The 20,210-nt window shown below is 39.7% G+C and overlaps 1 protein-coding gene across 3 annotated transcripts in view; it reads left to right on the top strand.

Annotated features, from left to right (window-relative positions):
• Positions 1-20,210, top strand: part of DNAH7 (dynein axonemal heavy chain 7) — a 279,675-nt gene that overhangs the window by 213,385 nt on the left and 46,080 nt on the right. For 2 of the 3 annotated variants that reach the window (XM_027588500.2, XM_027588498.2), the window contains exons 54-58: positions 1,584-1,676; positions 7,465-7,641; positions 10,039-10,200; positions 12,769-12,969; positions 17,665-17,826. In XM_027588500.2, the coding sequence (XP_027444301.2) occupies positions 1,584-1,676; positions 7,465-7,641; positions 10,039-10,200; positions 12,769-12,969; positions 17,665-17,826 (795 nt within the window). The remainder of the gene's footprint in view (positions 1-1,583; positions 1,677-7,464; positions 7,642-10,038; positions 10,201-12,768; positions 12,970-17,664; positions 17,827-20,210) is intronic. The other variant, XM_027588499.2, reaches the window with a different exon arrangement.

The raw sequence follows: 20,210 nt of genomic DNA, 5'->3' as shown, positions 1-20,210 counted from the left end.
CTTACTAACTGAAACTCCCAAAGTTAAGTTTTCTTTTTTTTCCTCACAGATTTATGGTCTCTTTGTCTAGAAAGTATAAAAACTACCTGCCTTGATCATTTCTTTAGGTCTCAGTGTCATGATTGGGCCTCTATGTACATGTAATAAAACTTTGGTTTTTTTCTCCTGTTAATTTGCTTCATGTAAATCTAATTTGTACTCTGGCTAGAATAACCTTGGACAGAAGAAAATTTCCACCTCCCTTTCAGAGGGAAAAGCTAATTATTCTCAAACAATTTTTCATGGGACCCTATCTTGATAATTGGAGACTATTATAGTCAACACAAACCGTAAAACAGTTTCCCTTCTGGAATACATAGAAATTGTTGCCTGCCTTCACTTTTTTTTTTTTTTTAGCATAAGGGCTAATAGTTTGCCAATGCATAATTATTTTTTTTATACTCCTTTATTTCTACTCTTGTGACATCCTGCTTTCCTAGGTTTAATATGTAAGAGCTCTCTTTGGGGAAGATGGGAAGAAGAAAGAAAGAGCAAGATACATGGAGAACATTTTTTATTTGGTTACCAACTTGTATTATACATGACAGTGAGATTGTATCTATACATAAATGCAAATATTGTGGACTGAATCTCTTTTGGATCTCTCTCTGTTAGTAATAAAAATATATTTCTTAGAGACAAATATGTTTTTGTGAGTACTTCGTTCTAATTTGAAATAGAAATTTTATTGACTATGCTGAAGCATGGAGATTTCTAATATGAGATACCACATAGCCTTCCCTAGAGTTTTAAAATTTTTACAGGGGTGCCTGGGTGGCTCAGTCGTTAAGCGTCTACCTTCGGCTCCGGTCATGATCCTGGGGTCCTGGGATGGAGTCCAACATCGGGCTCCTTGCTCAGCAGGAAGCCTGCTTCTCCCTCTCTCCCTGCTTGTGTTTCCTCTCTCGCTGTCTCTCTTTATCTGTCAAATAAATAAAATCTTTAAAAAAAAATTTTTTTACAAATGTCTTTTTTTTTTTTTTTTTTAAGTTTACCCCTCCTGGGATCTTAATGCCTCTCTTCTTGTGTATTTTTAATAGCTTTCTCTCTTTTTTTGGCTTCTTTTTTACTATATATACTTTCAAATATACCTTTATAAAAAAGACACCAAAACATTATTCAAAACAGGAAATATCACAATAAATTTAAGTATAATGCCTTTCTTCTTTTGTAATAAATATTTATTTTTATAAATAGATGATGACAGCAGTTGGTAGCTTTTAAAATGCCTTTGGAGAAATAATGGGAAAACTCCATATGCACATTTTTTAATAACAGGATTCATTTTATCTAACGATTAGTATTTACATTGACATTAACCTGCTTAATTCATGTCCTAGTTTTGATCCCTTTGTGGTGTTTTAAATTTTCTTTTCATTCCTTATTTCCTAACTTTACCCCAGCCTAATAAAATTTACATTTGTATTCTTGATTTCATTTAGTCATTATATGCTTTCACTAAAAATCAGTTTCTAAGTCAAAATACTATTCTCTTTAGAAATAATCTCTCAAATAACACTGAATTATGTCTACTGCAATTCTAGGAACCACATCGTGAGGTTTTTCCTGAAAATTGGGAAGATAAAGTAAATGAGTTTCAAAGGATGCTTATCATTCGTTGCTTGAGGCCAGACAAGGTAAGTGCAAGCTTTTAAAGCAGATCAGTGATTCCAGTCCCCACTCCGCCATTCCAGTCCCGACAACTTTCATTTCCTTCTATAATCACAGCAGAGGTGGAGGAGCCTGGGGGTACTAATACCACTTCCTTCCAATGCAGTCATTTTTCAAGGAGTTTGTATATCATTAAAACCACACGAAGTTAAGAACAGAGCAGACTATATTTTATAGTTTTATTTATTTTATGATTCTTCCTTTTAATTTATGCTTCCCCAATTCCTTACAATCTACTTCTTTTACATGCTGTAATCTCTATTCTTACTAGTTTGATGATACTAGTCAATGGTGTTAAGTGTTAGCGCCAAGCATTTCTGTCTTTTCAAATGCTATCTTTATATGTAGTTCTTGGTTGGCCTTTGGAAAGCTAGTAGAGTATCATTTTTAAGACATTCATCACTGCTAACTACAAAGGAAAATGTCAATACTGTTCGTTTGAATTTCTTTAAATGATAAATTATATAACCAATGAATCAGCTGACCTGTCATGTCAGCAAATCTCAGTACTCAGTGACATTCTCATTTGTATTATTATACTCTATTTAAAAAAATAAACTATTCATCTAAGTATAAAGACATCCACAGAGATATCCATATACTCTGAAAAAATGTAGATATTAGGTATGTTGAGAAAAAACTGAAAAAAATAACCTAGTTGCCCTCTGTTACTACTCAAGTAAAAGTAATACATAATGATTTCAAAATTTACTATATTCACAATTTGAGTTGCTAGGGGATATAAGACAGTACTTCCACCCTAACAACATAAAAACAAAACTTAGGTGGTGAAAGCAATTTAGTTTTGAAAGTTTTTGCATGCATCAGTGCCAAGTGGGGCAGAGACACTCTTTCCTCTGTAAGCCATGGTCTGTTCAACGAACACATGCAATTCTTGCTTGGCTTGTCAGTGTGTTCTTCGCCAGGACCCAAGTATCCATTTAGGCATCATGCCTAGAGCCCATGATACTTCTAGTTGTTTATGCAAATGTTTTAATTCTGTTTAAAAATAGAAAATATAATCCTGTCTATATTAAACTTATAATTATACCAAAACAATGATAATTTTTGATATTTTTTCATGGGGGAAGGGACATGCAAGATGCCTGGGGCCTATGAAAGTCATAATGCTGGGACGCTTGGGTGGCTTAGTCGGTTAAGCATCTGCCTTCAGCTCAGCTCGTGATCCCAGCATCCTGGGATCAAGAGCTGCATGGGGCTCCCTGCTCAGCGGGGAGCCTGCTTCTCCCTCTGCCTGCTGCTCCCCCCGCTTGTGCGCTCGCTCGCTCTCTTTCTCTCTCTGACAAATCTTAAAAAAAAAAAAAAGTCATAATGCTGCCCTGCTCTTAGGTGTTGGAAGTGGCCACAATTGTTTAGGAATCATTAAAATAATGACACATTCTCGGTCTTGGTAGCCCTTTCAAAAATGAATTGCCACTGAAACTTTAGTGTTAAGCCTCAGAAGTTTTCCCTGCAAGTATTAAATATGGAAGAATATGAAATATTTCACACTCTTGCCTAAAACAGCTTCCTCCTTTAAAACCTTTTATTAAAATTTTCAAAGGTTTTTACTTTGTTTTCTAAGCTCTATAGACCATTCCACTAAAATGACTCTGCATGTACCACCAATCTTCTCCTCTCAGTGTTTGAAAAAACAAAGAAGCTTCTGTTCATGTTTTATATTAAGTTTATTGCAGACTTTCACCTATAAATATGTTCCCCAGTTTTATGTTTTAAAAAGTTTGCATTTTAATCTGAAAATACATTGAGCTACCAAAAAGATCAAATATTACTTTCCTTATTCATTCTCTTTTTAAAGTGTATTTGAGGGAGATGAGGAGTTAGATATTCATGCTGAGGGGTTTTATTTGTATGTTTTTGTTTTTATTTATTTTTTATTCTACTAACTTTCTTTTAAGGATTTTATTTATTTGAGAGAGAGAGCACATGCATGCATGAGCAGGGGGAGGACAAGAGGCAGAAGGAGAGGGAGAAGCAGACTCCCCGATGCGGGGCTCTATCCCAGGACCCTGGGATCATGACCTGAGCCGAAGGCAGACGCTTAACTGACTGAGCCAGCCAGGCGCCCCTGTTTTTGTTTTTAAATCAATTGAGGTGAAACTTACAGTTTTATACTTTACATAGCTTCTCTGTCCAATACTTTGGCACCCTGTCTTATAACTTTGCTCTATGTGTTTCCATATCTTCTTTAGAGTTTTCCTCGGGTAGTTGGATGAGTGTAGACATTAATACTATTCGCTAATATTTCCGGTTCTCCTCCCTTGCACACATGAGGTGAAGGACTCTGGCCATAAAACTTTGCTTTGGCCAATAAAATGTGAGAAGTGTCAGGACAGAAACATTTAACTTCCAGCATGAGACTCTCCAGGGTACCGCCCGGCCATCAACATTGTGGAATCACATTTGATATTAAAGTGCCATCACTGAGCCAGCCCAGTGAGTAGGTTGCCTGCACACACACACAGGACTTTGCAAGGATAAGAAACAAACTTTTTACTGCGTTAAGTCACTGAGATCTGGAAATGTTTGCTACTATAGCATAATTCAATTTAACCTAAGTGATTAATGACCATTAGCTATACAATCACACCTATAATCCTTAATAGAAAAGGAATTATTAGTATGCTCTTCTGTTACTAGCAACCTCAAACCTTTCAGTCTTGCCGTTACCAGGTACTCCAAGTTCTAGTGGTAAATTGGAATCTGTGTATATTTAAAAATAATATATGGTTATTATACTTTTAAAAGAGTGGTTTTTCCAAAGTAACATGGCGTTAGCATACCAGAGAAAGGAACAGTGCTATATGAGGCTTCTATTTGGGCTAGTGCTGTGTAGATTTTTATTTCCTTGCAATCTCTAAGTCATGAGATACTACATCTATCCACCAGGAAGAGCAGCAGTTGCTTCATCTCTAGTTTTCAGTAGACATTATTTGGTAGCACAATTTTTTGTTGTTGTTGTTTCCTTTATAGTGCTCTGTCCTCAAAACAAACTCCACCCAGTGGTAAGAAGCCACACACACCAGGTTCTCCAATGCTCTAGTTTAGAAAAATATAAAAGATTCTCTTTAAATCACCAATAGGAAAAATGAGATGGGCTCACACTTTTGTGTAGAATTTAGTATTTTATAGTGTTTTATTGATAAAAGAAACATATCAGGGGAATAAATACTGAAGTGTGCAGCGTTTTGAGCCCATTTACAAAATGAAGAGCTTCTGGCCACCATTTTCTCCTTCTGAACTCTAAACAGAAAGCCAGTTAATCAGCTTTCAATAAGAAACTTGTCAAATATAAAGGACTATGTTTCTCTGACCTCAGATAAATCCTACAGGAATTTGCAATACATAGAAAAACATAAATGGAAGCCCACAAACTTCTTTCCTGCCTTTGGGAAGATGGCTGCTTAAATTAGTCTGTAATTTTTGTTACTGACAGATTTCATTTTACAGACCTAATGCTCGCATAATCAGATTGCAGAAGCAAACCCAATTCTATTGCCTTGCAAACTGAACAGCAAACACAGCTTAATTCACCTTGGGAGCTACAGTTTAGTCTTGGGAGCAAGTTTTACTCCGGTTAAAATTTAAAACAAACAAACAAAAACGCTGAAAGTTGTGTGCACTCACCCCCATGTGTGCACCCCTAACTTGGTCCTCCAGCCATGTCTACATATGAGCAGTGGCTGACAGCATCCTGAACCACTCACAAAAGAGAGGGGACACTTATAACTCCAGTTTACTAAAAGTAAAACCATGAACTTAAAAGCCTTGGGCTTTTGTTTGTAAAACTCTAATTTAGTGAAGAAGTCACCCTTGGGAAGAGATTGTGAAAAAAAAAAAGTTTAATTTTCTTCTGTTAGTTGCTATTGATTTTTTAATGTAGTGAGGAGGACCGGCTATGGGGAAAACAAGTGAGGAGAAAGGCAAGGACAAGTCCCAGGAGAGACAGCGATAGTACTTTAGTTTCCTGCCATAAGCTTGACATCTGTGTGCATTCAAAATATCTGAAACATGAAATAACTTATATAGAAATGAAACTCTTTGCATGGGTGAATTATTATGCTGTGACTTTTGTTTAGAATTTCTATAATTAGAATCTCACCTTCACAAAAAGAGGCAACCCAAGTTTTTATTCATTCATTGTTCAGTATATATCTATTGTGTACAAAGAATTTATGAGTCATCATGTGAGGTAGGTCCTTGCCAACACAGTGCTTATATACTTTTTTTATTCTTCTGTACTTTTTCTGTAGTTGAATGAACCCAGAGAAATATTGGGGAGGGATTTAAAAATCTAATTTAAGTCCAGATATTCCTTCAGGGGCCCCCAGGTCCCCACCTTCATACCCTCTGTCACACACACTCATCCACACTAGGATTGATGCTGTTTAAGGCATTGTGACCTGTCAATGATTTCGACTTACAAACCTTGTGTGAATAGAAGATCAGGAGAATACACAATTAAAGTTTGGAAATACTTGTAACTTTTTCCAGAGGAGACCCCCTTTTTGAGATACTTAGTATTTGGAAATTGCTCTTGCAATCTGCTCCAAGTTCAGGAAAGGTGCCGGCTGGTGGAATTGACGACCTAATTTGGAGTGTTGTGCGTATACACAAGGCCATCCTTGGGTATGAGCAGGTATCCAGTTAGAGTGATTCTGAGGCCTTCAAAATATTCTTTGGGTTCCTGTCACTCCATTACTCCTCTTCCTGGGATATGTTGTTGACATAATTTATTAAGCTAGACATAGGGATACTGGTCTGTTAAACCTATCTTTATCGCTTGTTTGGCTCACATTTGAGTCATGATTAGCTTGGAGCCATTGTCCACATAGAAAATGTGTAGACCCTTCATTAGAAAGAGGGAAGGAAAGGGGCGCCTGGATGGCTCAGTTGGTTAGGCATCCGACACTGGGTTTCGGCTCAGGTCATGATCTCATGGTGCGATCAAGCCCTACTTAGGGCTCCACATTCAGCGGGGCATCTGCTTGAGATGCTCTCCCTCTGCACCTGCTCTCTTTCTTTCTTTCTCTCTCTCTCAAATAGATAAATCATTTAAAAGAGAGAGAGAGAGAGAGAGAGAGAGAGAGAGAGAGAGAGAGAAGGAAGGATGTATTGGAGGCTATACATCAGCCACATCGATGAACAAAATTCCATTTCCACAATGAATGCCTGGGAGGGCCCTCCAAACCACAGAGTTCTCCTCATTCTCACACCTGATCCCTGAAAGTATGCAGGTATGTTATCAGGAATTTTCTGCAATTTCTCAGGAGTATAGCTTGTTCCTCTTTCAAAGTGCTTTTCTTTTTGCTTTCTTTCTATTTCTTTTCCCAGCTCTATCGATTCTTTCTTGATGGTATAGTACCATATAAATCACTCTCAAATTTCTACTTTTGAGTTGTGGATTTTTAGAACATAGTATTTTAAAACTGAAGTAAAGAGTTAAGGTTTCTTATATTCTTCATCCACTACATGCTGAATGCTCACTGAAGGGAAGAAAAATGCCTTTGAATTCTGGTGCCACTAACCACTCATGTTTTATTATTTAAATAATTTGTCATTTTTTTTCTATCTAAAAGACATTTGTATAAAGTGATGCCTTTGACCCTCCACCAACATTAACAAATAACTAAGCTAATGTAGTCTTTTGTTTTAAAATATCTTTGAATCTGAACTTTTAAGTTTGTAAGCAGGTTTGAATATTCTTTCAAATATATTCTTGTCCCTCTCTAGGTTATTCCAATGCTGCAAGAATTTATAATCAACAGATTGGGGCGCACATTCATTGAGCCACCCCCCTTTGATTTATCCAAGGCATTTGGAGATAGTAACTGCTGTTCACCACTGATTTTTGTGCTTTCTCCTGGAGCAGATCCCATGGCTGCCCTTCTAAAATTTGCTGATGACCAGGTACTTTAAAATAGATGAGGTTATCTGATATTATAAAAATGAGTATTTTCCAGCCAAATTTTTTTAAAAAACAAAATTGCTTATCCTAAGTGGGGGAGGGAAAGGTAAACATTGATCACTCACTTAGCTCTCAAAAGACTTGGGGGGTCCAGAAGTTGACAGAGTCTCAAGAAAATGATATTTAGATGTCAGCACTGACATTAAAATAATTCTCTATATCCAAATTATAAAACCAGAACTTGGCTTGGGGGCACTCACTTTTATTTTGGGGGGACAGAGGGACTCTCTGACATTATGGCATCAGTATAGGAGCTTGGGTTGACTTAATAAATTCAAGTCTGGACTGTGACCCTGGGGAGAACCTTCTCTGATCCTGCCCCTTCTCCCAGTCTCTAGTGGGGGACCTTCTTGACTTTCCAGGACAATCATATATTACAGGTACTTTACCAGGTTAGAATACATTCTAATATTTACATTTCAAGGCTTTAAAAATTATTCAAATGAATTTACTGTCATTTTCTTACATCATTCAACCAAGAATAAGAAAATCTTCATGAACAGGTGACTGGCCATTTTCAAGTTGATTTTTTTTTCCCTTTTGGTCTAACCAAAATAACATTTTATGGAAGTAAGACTGACATTTCTTTTTTTTGTTTAAAGATTTTATTTATTTGACAGAGACACAGCGAGAGAGGGAACACAAGCAGGGGGAGTGGGAGAGGGAGAAGCAGCCTTCCTGCCGAGCAGGGAGCCCGATGCGGGGCTCGATCCCAGGACCCTGGGATCATGACTTGAGCCGAAGGCAGACGCTTGACGACTGAGCCACCCAGGCGCCCCAATACTGACATTTCTAAAACCATCACCACTGCTTTTATTGTGCTTTATATATACTATTAATTTTGCTAGACCTTGTTATGCACATCTGTCTTTTAATTCTTAAAGCAATCCTGTGAGGTAAATAGCGGCATCTCCATTTTATAGAGAGGGACACTAAAGCATGGAGAGGTCAAGTGGCTTCTTAGAGGCCACACAGCTAAGTGGTTAAAATACTCTTTGTTAGGTTAATTTATTGTAATACTCCATGTTTTGTTCATTGGGTGTGATTCTTAGATACTTGGGGAGTGATAGCGGAGTACAGCACTTAGCACTGGTTAAAGATGTGCTGGACCATGGCTGGCGGGACTACAGCACCTGGGCCTGCGATCGTATCTCAAGGGCCCAGGGTGTGTAGGGCCTTCGTAGGCTACACTGAGGACTTGGAATTCAATGGGATAATGTGGTAGGGTTTTAGGCAACAAAGTGACGTCATCTGATCTGTAGTTTATACAGCTCATCCTAACTGCAGTGGGGAGAATTTATTTGAGTGGTGCAAAATGGAAGCAGGGCATTAGTTAGGGAGCTGCTGCTTAAAAGGCCAGGAAGAGCAAGGTTGGGAAGGACCAGAGTGGCAGTGGTGTGGATGCTAGAAGAATCCATTTTAGGTGGGACTCACCCTCTCCACAGCAACATGACCTTTTCGATCCTTTGAGATCTTCCTAGCTCCTCACCATTCTTCTTCCCACATTGCACAACGTGATTATCCTCTGGCCCCTGCATAGGACTGCTCAGTGCATTGTCTTCACCTGCTATCTCCACTTCTTCCAGAAACAGTAGTATCTGGCTCTGTTTTGTTTTCTGATGCTTCTACCCGCCAGTGTTGATGAGCTGTGGATGTTCATAGGCAGCCTGAGACCCACTCTAGCGCTGCTGCCATAATTCAAGGCCTCGTCCGAAGGGGCCTTCGGTGCTAACTGCCTTAGAGAGAAAGAGCTCAGCGAGTCACAGACACTGTTTCCAGAAGCTGCAGATGAATTGCACTGTAGGAGAAATGCATTCCAAACAAACATTCCCACAGAATTCTTTAAAAAAAACTTTTAAATGGGAATTAGAGGTTAATGGTTTTTTTCCCCCTCTGAACTTTATGCATAGCCAAATTAATTAAAATATAATTATTCAAAGATCTGGAGGAAACAAGACAAGTTCATCTGTCCATAGTTTTCTTTTGGGCTCTGGATTTTAGGAGTTGCTGCTTGAAGCCAGGTCTTTTCATCTCATGTTTCCTCATGTTAAAAGTGTTCTTAATTTTTTTCTTCTCCCTATCTCAACAATCAAAGACCCTACAGAATTTTCCATTTATTACCATGACTGTTTCCAACATGAACTAGCTGACTTGTGATCTGAGTATTTATAAGATTCTTAATCAGTAAGAATTTTGTCGGCTACATATGTTTAGACCTTTGAGGGATGCTGCGTAATTAAATTTTAATATGCTTCATGTTAACATTTCCTGTAAAAATAATAGTGATTCTTCTTTAAAAATGCCTTGTCAAATAACATCTTTACTATTTTTGTACACAGGGGTATGGGGGATCAAAACTTAGCTCTTTATCTCTTGGTCAAGGCCAAGGGCCCATAGCTATGAAGATGATAGAAAAAGCTATCAAGGAAGGAACATGGGTTGTTCTTCAGAACTGTCACCTTGCCACCTCTTGGATGCCAACCCTCGAGAAAGTTTGCGAGGTAAAAAATCAAGTTTATTTTTATTAGATTGTATTCCCCCTTCAAAATTACTGATATACGTGCCATTCAAATCCATGCCCTCCTCTGGTTTGGAGGGCTATAGGCTAGTGGCTTGGCTGGATTATAGGAGAGATGGGTTCACATGGGGGACTGGGGGGGCCAGAGGAAATCACACAGTCAGCCCTTGCCCAGTCCCTCTCAACGGGGACAAGGGCTTATGCAGTGAATTGGAAATCTCTCTCATCCACAAGAACAGCCTCGAAGATGGGAGTAAACCACAGTGCAGACAGAAACCAATATACCTTTTACAGCAGAGGACCAAAGACAACAAAGGAGGCTTTTCAGGGTAAAATTCATGTAGCCACTCTAAACCAAAAGGTTTCAGGATTTAACTTTGCTTTAACTCACTTCTCACCTACTTAGACAGTGAGCCTGCCACAGAAGACTAGTCTGAGACCAAAGGAATACTCCTCCGCCTGTTCTTGCGGTGGGTTATGGCACTTCCCCATTTTGGTGGGCAGAAATCCCAAGAAAACCCCACGTAGCTCAACTGAGGAAACAGAAGACCTGGCACTTGATTTCAACAGAGAGAAAATACATTTGATGTAATTACCCATGACTCTAGACCCTTCCTAACTCAGAGTCCCTTTTGTTACTAATTCACCAAGCTAATGATATAACTTGCACTATCCAGACGTACAATTGAAACTTTAAGGAGCAGGTTGTATTTTCCTTTGTGCCACTTGTCGCCATTTTGTCTGCATCTCCCATTAGAATATAAGTGCCATGAGAACAGTGACTTTGTCTGTTTTTTATTCTCTGCTTTATCTCCAGCACTTTGAATTGTGGCTGGCCAGAGAGACAATCCATAACTATTTCCTGAATTAGTGAATGAATATTGCTTCTCTGTTTAAAACTTTTCCTTTGCATGCAAGACAGTTTAAACCCTCATCATGGCTGACAACACACTTCCTGTTGACCTTTGCTACCATCTTCTAGGACTTCTTTGCTCTAGCCATTTGAGCTTCTTTCACTTTTATTGATACAGCACACTTTTTCAAGAATATAGGCCATCATGGGGCGCCTGGGTGGCTCAGTCGATTAAGTGTCTGACTCTTGGTTTTGGCTCAGGTCATGATCTCAGGGTCTTGAGATCGAGCCCCATGTTGTGCTCCACGCTCAGCAGGGAGTTTGCTTGAGATGCTCTCTCCCTCTTCCTCTGCCCCTCCCCCTGCTCGCTCTCTCTCCCTCTCTCACAAATAAATAAATCTTAAAAAAAAAAAGAATATAGGCCATCATAATGTTATATCTGTCTGAAAAATGATTCTATTATTTGCCTTACAAACATCTTCTCATCCTTCAGGTGTTACATTAGAGGTTTTATATTTGTGCCTATTTCCTCATGGCTCCTCCAACTCTAGGCCTTTCTCATGACCTGTTGAACTGTGTCATAGATACCCATCAGAGAGTCATATAGGAGAGAAGAGCTGTCCCTAATGGATGACACACTTAGCCCGAAATTCCCATGAGTCATGCTGTTTCAGTCACTGGGCATAGGGCAGCTGATAGGAGAGAAAAGAGAAGGTAGGCACCTCTGTATCCTTCCTAACTGACCTTGTCTCTTCACCACGTGTTTCTTCAAAAACTGTTTTACTGATAAAGAATTTAAATTTATTTATTTATTTTTTTAAAGATTTTTATTCATTTATTCATGAGAGACAGAGAGAGAGAGAGAGGCAGAGGGAGAAGCAGGCTCCCAAAGAGCAGGGAGCCCGATGCGGGACTCAATCCCAGGACTCTGGGATCACGACCTGAGCCGAAGGCAGACGCTTAACCATCTGAGCCACTCAGGCACCCAAGAATTGAAATTAAAAAAAAAAAAACAAACATGAGATACTACTGACATGAACAACTGGGGGAAGTAGCAATAGGGAGTGGGACTGACCAGGAAGAGGGGAAAGGGCCTGTGATAATCATTCCTCACCTATACAGCCTTCAAGACAGTGCTAAGTGAGTGTTCTGTTATCCTCCCTACTGCAGACCTGAATATCCCCTTAAGAAAATGTAGCTAATAGTGATATGTTTTAATGCTTCACCTTTCAAAACGCTCTCTTTTTCTTCTTTTCATCTCTGCTTGGTTTAATATTGACTTATGTTGCTCATTCTCACAACCTGGCTACAGTAAGAAGAATGGATTATTCTTGATCTGGCTCTCGGGCAGAGAATTATAGCTATAAGTATTTCAGCAACATCAGTTAAGATATGAGATTTTTTTGGAATGTCTTAGTCTCTAGTGTGGCCAACTCTAAATTATGTAATACCTTTGTGAACTTTCTAGTCCTATGATTTAAATTTTTCGAGAAGCACAGCAACACTCTGGGCCTTCTCAATGAAGAATGTTGTTTCAGGGACAGAATCTGATTTTAAGACTTGTGCCTTAAATTGCAGCAGTGGGTTCTATTTTGTAACAGTGCCTCCTCCCACTTCCAACCCATCCCATGCACATACGATCTGGAGATTTCCCTTGGATTTTATGTACCCATTCACGTATGATTTCCTTTTTTGCAGGAGTTAAGCCCAGAATCCACACATCCAGATTTCCGCCTTTGGCTGACAAGTTACCCATCACCAAACTTCCCCGTGTCTGTCCTGCAGAATGGCGTGAAAATGACCAATGAAGCACCGAAAGGTTTACGAGCTAATATCATTCGATCATACCTCATGGACCCGATCTCTGACCCTGAGTTCTTTGGCAGCTGCAAAAAGCCGGTTAGTAATGGCTAAGTCTCGTTACCTCAGCCCTGGGAAGCATTTCAAGTGGCCCCTGGTGATCACAGATGTGTGTGGCTGAGTAAAACTACAAATTAAATAGGCCTCCTGCCCCGCAGTGCCGTTGGTTTTGATTACTGATTATTGACTGTGCTGAAGTCAATTGTATTAATATTTTATTTTAATTTTACCACCAGCCTCATTTCTGCTCCGCTGAGATCTTCTGGGGTGTCATTAATAATGTAGCTTTCTATTTAGAAAGTCAGCTGTAAGCCATTCCCAGTACAAATCTGCAAGGTTGGAGAATCTTGTTTCAGGATATTAACTGAGCCCTTTGCTATTTGGAGCCATATCTTTAAATTAAAACATAAAAATATTTCCTCCATATAACTATAATGAGAGCCAAAATGATTTTACTCCTTGATTGATGGGACTCATAAGGGTCTTTTTTAGCGTCCCCAGGCAAGCAGGGAAACCACCCACTGCTTTCATGATTAGAATTCTGTGTGTGAATGTCTGTGACCTAAATTGTTTCACAGAGTTTGACCATAATTAAAAATGGAAGAGTTCCTTTTTAAGAGGGGTTATGAACCTTGGTTAAGTTTTTGCCATTAAACAGCTCACACTTTTGATATCGGGATATGTTTTAAGTACACATCAAAAGGAAACATTAAAAATAAAGAAGTACTTTGACTAAACAAAAGTCTTAGGTACTAAAAGAAAGCAAGCACCTATGTTTAAAACTAAGTCAAACTTTATCCTATGCTTCTAAGACCTGCTGTATGAGTAGCTTTTGCATTGATTAGGCCCATAGAGAGCAGGTTACTCCCAGGTAGGTGGTGAGGGCATGTCTGCATGTGATAGGCTGGACAGAAGCCCTTTTGCAAAATTTTACTCCCTTTCTTCTTGATCCAAAGGTCTCTCCAGTGGAAGTCACACATATTGGAAGTCTAGGCATTTATGAAACACAATCCAAACCAAAAGCCCAATCTCCTCAAATGCCAAAAGAGTATGTCATCATTTTTGTTTTAACTTCGTATTGGGAAATAATTTTAAAATTACAGAAAAGTGGCAAGTATAAAACTAGTATGAAGAACAGCCCTATGCCCTCTACCCATATTCACCTCCTGTTAATACCCTGGTACTATTATTAGTTTAGTGGATTTGTCAAGGACATGCTCTCTAATTTACTGTGTTCCAAATTTGTCCATTGATTCAATCATTTCTTTTAGAGCATCTTCCCTGCTCACTAAATGTTGGTCTAGGGTTAGAATGACATTGAGTTGCCATGTCTCTTTGCCTCCTTTAATCTGGAACATTGCCTCCCCTTTCTTTGGCTTTGAGGATACTGACCTTTCTGAAGAATTCATCTCCTCTTGTTTTGTTTAATAGGACATTTCATTTGGGGCTTGTCTGATATTTCCTCATGATTAGATTCAAGTTACTCATTTTTAGCCAAAATATGACATTAGTGAAATTGTGTCCTCAGACTATCACATCGGGAGGTACATGATATCCATTTATCCCTCACCGCTGATAGGAATTTTGATCACCCAGAGAAAGTGATGTCTGAGTTCTTCAGTGGGTAGTAACTGCTTTGTGCCTTGCAACTAACCATCAGTCTCTGGGGAGACATTTTCAGGCCATGCCAATATTCTGTTTCTCATCAAACTTTACTCCTGGCCCAGCTTTAGTGGCTGTCGATGTATCTTGCCTGAGGCAGTTATTTCCTATGATAATTCTAACTGGAGTACTTCCTCCATATTTGACATCTGCCACTCTGCTCTCTGCAACAGCCCTCCAGTCTCCCTCTTTATTTATGTGTTGTTGGTATGGACTCATGAATTCCTTGTTTTTTTCCCCCAGTGCTTTACAGTTCATCACCATCCTTAAGTCTTTTGCTCAAATTGTTCTGGATTGTTTCAGTGGAGCACCTTCAAGCTGGCCCCTCTGTACTAGGTCCCATCATTTATTATTATTATTGTTGTTGTTGTTATTACTTAACCTTCTTACCTTTTTGGCATAAGATGCTGCAGACTTCTCTGTCATCCAACCCTGGAACCAGCCATTTTTCTGTGGAATCCTGGTTCTAGAGACCTAGATCTGGGTGCTAGATGAGCTCAGTGCTACTGCCTTGTTTTTGGTTCTTGGTCCTTTCAGGGGAGAAACCTTGGAAATATATGCATGTACTCTTACACATATACACATACATACAAATATATATACACACATATATATGTGCATAACTACATGCACACATATATACCCATTCTCCTATTTCAGAGGTGATGAGTTTGTAACAGTATATCCAACTTCTGTCCATCCACCCAGGGTTATTTCTTACTTTCCCTCATTCCATATGTGCAAGTCACTTCTACACTGAGCATCTGGCTCCCACATCATCAGCACATTTTCCAATTTGCTTGGTTCTGTAATCTATCTAAAATAGTTCTAGGGGTGCCTGGGTGGCTCAGTCGGTTAAGTGTCCCTTTCTTGATTTCAGCTCAGGTCTCCATCTCAGGGTTCTGAGTTCAAGCTCCACGCTGGATGTGGAGCCTACTGAAAAATAAAATGAAATAAAATAAAATAAAATAAAATAGTTCCCAAATCCACACAGCACATGTCACTTTGCTTTTTTCCACCTCTTTGGTTAAATTGATGCTACTTTGTGCTTGTCTCCACTCCCCCTTTCAGTTTATTCCACAGGGGACACTTCCACCTGCCCTTGGATAAAACTCTGGGCAGTATCATGGCTTTTCTGGTTACTGTCAGATAATGAAATGACCTATGGTCATTTTAACTTGCAAAGCCAACCTTGACTCAGAAATCAGAAAGTGCAATGCAGTGTGTTAATCAATACATACTTAACTTTTCCTTAAAATGTAGGCTTTGCAGGAGGGAAGAATGAAGGGGGGGAAATCAGAGGGGGAGACGAACCATGAGAGACGATGGACTCTGAGAAACAAACTGAGGGTTCTAGAGGGGACGGGGTGGGGGGATGGGTTAGCCTGGTGATGGGTATTAAAGAGGGCACGTACTGCATGGAGCACTGGGTGTTACACGCAAACAATGCATCATGGAACACTACATCAAAAACTAATGATGTAATGTATGGTGATTAACATAACAATAAAAATTTTTTTTAAATGTAGGCTTTGACTCTCCAGAAACTCACCTAGGACCCATATAAATAGGTCAGTGGGCTTCAAGCTGTTAGGGGAATAGGATAGAGTTGGCATCCTTCTTTCTGTGGCGCCCCTGGCAGACGATGGCCACTGAGCCTGACCACTCAATTTGCAGTATGTGCAGACACAAAGCAGGGTGGAGCGGACATTCTGGGCCTGGGCTGCTATTGCTTGGAGCTCTCTGGACTTGGCGGGGGTTTAAAGCTGAATTTTTCTCTTGTGAGTCCTTTCATGGGTTCTCCCTGGGCTCCCCTTCCAGACTCCTCTGACCGTAACTCCATCACCCTTGGCATGTCTCTCCTTCAGCTGACTGCTCCTGACCCCCCTCAGCTGTTGGTTCTTATCATTCACTTCATACAGGCTCTTACTGTTGGGATTTCCTTACCCGGTGATACGAGCGCTCTTGACCAAGAAATGTTTCAAATGACCCCTGGCTAACTTTCTTTTTTTTTTTTTTTTTCTTAGAGAGAGAGGAAAAGGAGAGAGGGAGAGAGAGAGAGAATCTTAAGCAGGTTCCCTGTCCAACAAGGAGCCCGACACAGGGCTCCATCTCACAACCCTGATGATCATGACGTGAACAGAAATTAAGAGTCAGACACTTAACCAAAATGAACCACTTGGGTGCTCCCCCTGGCTGACATTCTTAATCCAGCTCCCCATCTGCTCCTTGGGATCCACACTGGCTTGGCCCACCATTGGAAGTGGGGCTCTGATTTCCCTCTCCCAGTCCACTACCTTGCAGCCTTACACTGCTCTACTCTTTCGAGCATAAGGTTTGTACTTTTCCAGTCTACCCTAGCTGCAGGAAACAGGCATCAACTCTCTGATCGACCCCATCAATTTCCTTCTCTCTAGCTTGGACTGAGAAGATAGACCCCGTGCTCCTTTCTCCCTTGGGGTTGGGGCAAGAGGGCTTCTAGCACAGCTGCTGTTCTTTCCAAGGAAATGTTCACAAATCCTCTCTCAAGCTCTATTTTGACCATTTTATAGCATTCTTGTGGAGGGTGCCTCATACTTTCTGATTTCTGATTCAACGCTGGCTTTGGCATTCAAAGTAAGTATAAGACTTATTCCCTAGGAATAACTGGAAAAGTCTTGAGGCTGCCCAAAGTTTCAATCCAAAAGTTCTTCTTTACAGAGCTGCTTAATTGGTTTGAATGGTCTCCTTTGAAATTTCTCCATGGTGGTCTCGGACCACACATTGGAATTCATTCTCCTTGCCTCACTATGCTTCAGGTGGAACGTCCAAAATCCTATAAGGTAACACTAAATAGACAAGCTTACTATGCTCCCTAAAAACCTCGTGTTCACAGCTATGTGTGCCAACTGAACATGTAGGCGAACAGGCATATTTTTGCCTAAATATCCTGTAGAAATAGTGAATTCTGTTTTGGCATACTTTGGGATGGATATATCTATAAACAAAAAGAGTTACTTTCATTTTAAAAAATGGTAAGTATAATGCAGTGGTAGGGGGGAAATGACGTGGTGCCATTTCTTCTCATTACAGGAGGAATTCAAGAAATTACTTTATGGTCTCTGCTTCTTTCATGCTTTGGTGCAAGAGAGACGGAAATTTGGACCCCTGGGGTGGAATATTCCTTATGAGTTCAATGAGACTGACCTAAGAATCAGCGTACAGCAACTCCACATGTTCCTGAACCAGTATGAGGTATCATAAAAATCACAGCAAGGACATTACCTATTTTGCTCTTTATCACATTGTGAGTGTTTGTATCATGAGCAGGGACTTCTGATTAATTTCTACAGTTATAAAATAAATAGAATAATTCCCAACAGCTTATTAAGTAATACTTTGTTATAACAGGATATCATAACTGCTATCATAGGTAGTTAGGACATTGGTTTGTCTGTTAGGAACCTGTATCTTATCACTTATTTTTGACATGTAAACACCTGTGGGAATCTGAGAACGGAGCGTATTGTATTTATTTTGAAAAGGATTTGAGAAGACCATAAATCAACCACGCTCCAAAATGAAAAATACGGACTGATTTCTTTCTGTTCTAGAGCATGATTTTATTTTTAGGAAAATGTCATTGTGCTCTTATTCCAGAATTTGGATTTGGGCCATTTGTCAGGAGAAAACAAACTCTTTAGACCACTGATGTTCACCTGAGGTATGGATTCTGGGAAGAAGCCAAACAGCCTAATGTTGTCACATCAACCACATTTAAGCACCTACAATTCTCTCTTTCTTTCTCTCTCTCTCTCTCTCTCTCCCTCTCTCTCTCTCTCTCTCTCACACACACACACACACACACAGAGATACACACACACACACACACACACACATCTTTTTCTTTTTTTGCCCCTTGTCTATCAGTTGGATTTTTAAGATATTTGCAACTTTGAAGAACTGCTTGTTAAACCAATCCAAGTGTCCTGCAAGGGTATGGAACTTTTTGAAAGTGAATCCCTCCTAATTTTGTTAGAATTTCGTCCAAAAAGTTCACTCATGTGTGGAATTTAAGAAACAAAACAGATGAACATAGGGGAAGGGGGGAAAAAGAGAGGGAGGCAAATCATAAGAGACTTTTAATGATAGAGAACAAACAGGGTTGAGGGAGGGAAGGTGGGTGGGGGTTGGGCTAAATGGTGATGGGTACTAAGGAGGGCGCTTGTTGGGATGAGCACTGGGTGTTGTATGTAAGTGATGAATCACTAAATTCTACTCCTAAAACCAATATTACACTATATGTTAACTAACTAGAATTCAAAAGAAAAATAAAGAGAAAAAATAAAATGAATAGGAAATAGAAGTAGTCAATAAATTATGATAGAATGATTGTTTGCTATTAGGAAAAAAACAAGTTAGATTATTTATACTGTGTAATTCCTGTTGGATTAAAGGAAATAGGAAAAGTTAAACTGTAAAAGAAGAAAACAATAGTAGATAGATATAATCTGCTTGGCAGATGGGCAATGGCTTTGTTTTTCTTGTTTTGGTAGGGGTGTGTGTGTGCGTGTGTGTGCATGTGTGCATGTGTGTTTAAGGCCTATCCCTCCCTCTCACCCTACTTTCACCCCAAAGCAACCAATTTCACAGCTTAGGACACATCTGTCCAGAGGTTTTCATATATGCATGTAAGTCATACATACATAAGCACAATATACACACAAGTTTTTTTCTGAAAAACATAATCATATTCTCACATTTTCAGCTTGCTTTTTTCATTCTGCATATATTGTGGACAACTTCCAAAGTAGATAGAGATCTTTGTTTCATGGCTGCTTACACAGCATTCCCCCTATGTTGACCGTTAGGATTTTATTTCTTTTTTATTTTTTACTAATAAGCAATGCTAAAATGAATGCTGTTGTTTACACCCTTGCATACAAGTTGCCGACTTCGAGCTCTGCTTCCACGTACACACTCTCTCTCCGTCCGTGTCTCAACCTTCATCACAAAGGGCCCAGCAACAAGCTGCCACGATTTCTGCGACCCCAAGCAGTGTTCCCCGGACCCCTGGGAGAATGCACTCCCCAGTGTGATTGGTCCTGGTTGTGATCAAGCTGCTGAGAGAAACATCTTACCCATCAGTTCTGGGACAGGTGGGCGGGTTTAACCCTTTTTCCATAAATCAAACTCTTCCCCCTCTCCATCTTTTCTTTCCTCTACATCTGGAAGCCCTCCCAGGGGCCAGCTGGTTCACCTTTGTTCTACCTCATTTACTACCTATTTACTATGCAAATGAGTTTTCTTGCTTTGTTTCATTTTCATGAGGTCAGCAAGGCAAGTCCAGGCAGTGCATGCGTCTGACCAAACTCCAGTCACGTCCGACGTTGGAAGAACATAAACATGCTGGATTTCATCCTGATTCTGTTTGTTTCTCCACAAGGTCTTGGTCACTGACACAAGTTCTCCTAAATTCTTGCCTTCCATTCCAGTTCTAACAAATAACCAGTTTCATCGTTCCCAGCCCCTAATTCAATAAATTTCCCCTCTTTAACAACTATCACCTACTCTTCCTTAGTGTGATTATTTCTGTTGAAGAGATTCCTTAACGTGGGATCCCAGGGATGGGGGATATA

This window comes from Zalophus californianus, chromosome 3 (assembly GCF_009762305.2).
Source record: "Zalophus californianus isolate mZalCal1 chromosome 3, mZalCal1.pri.v2, whole genome shotgun sequence".
Lineage (NCBI taxonomy): Eukaryota > Metazoa > Chordata > Mammalia > Carnivora > Otariidae > Zalophus > Zalophus californianus.
Note: the sequence above shows the minus strand (reverse complement) of the source record. Positions and strands in the feature narration are given on the sequence as shown.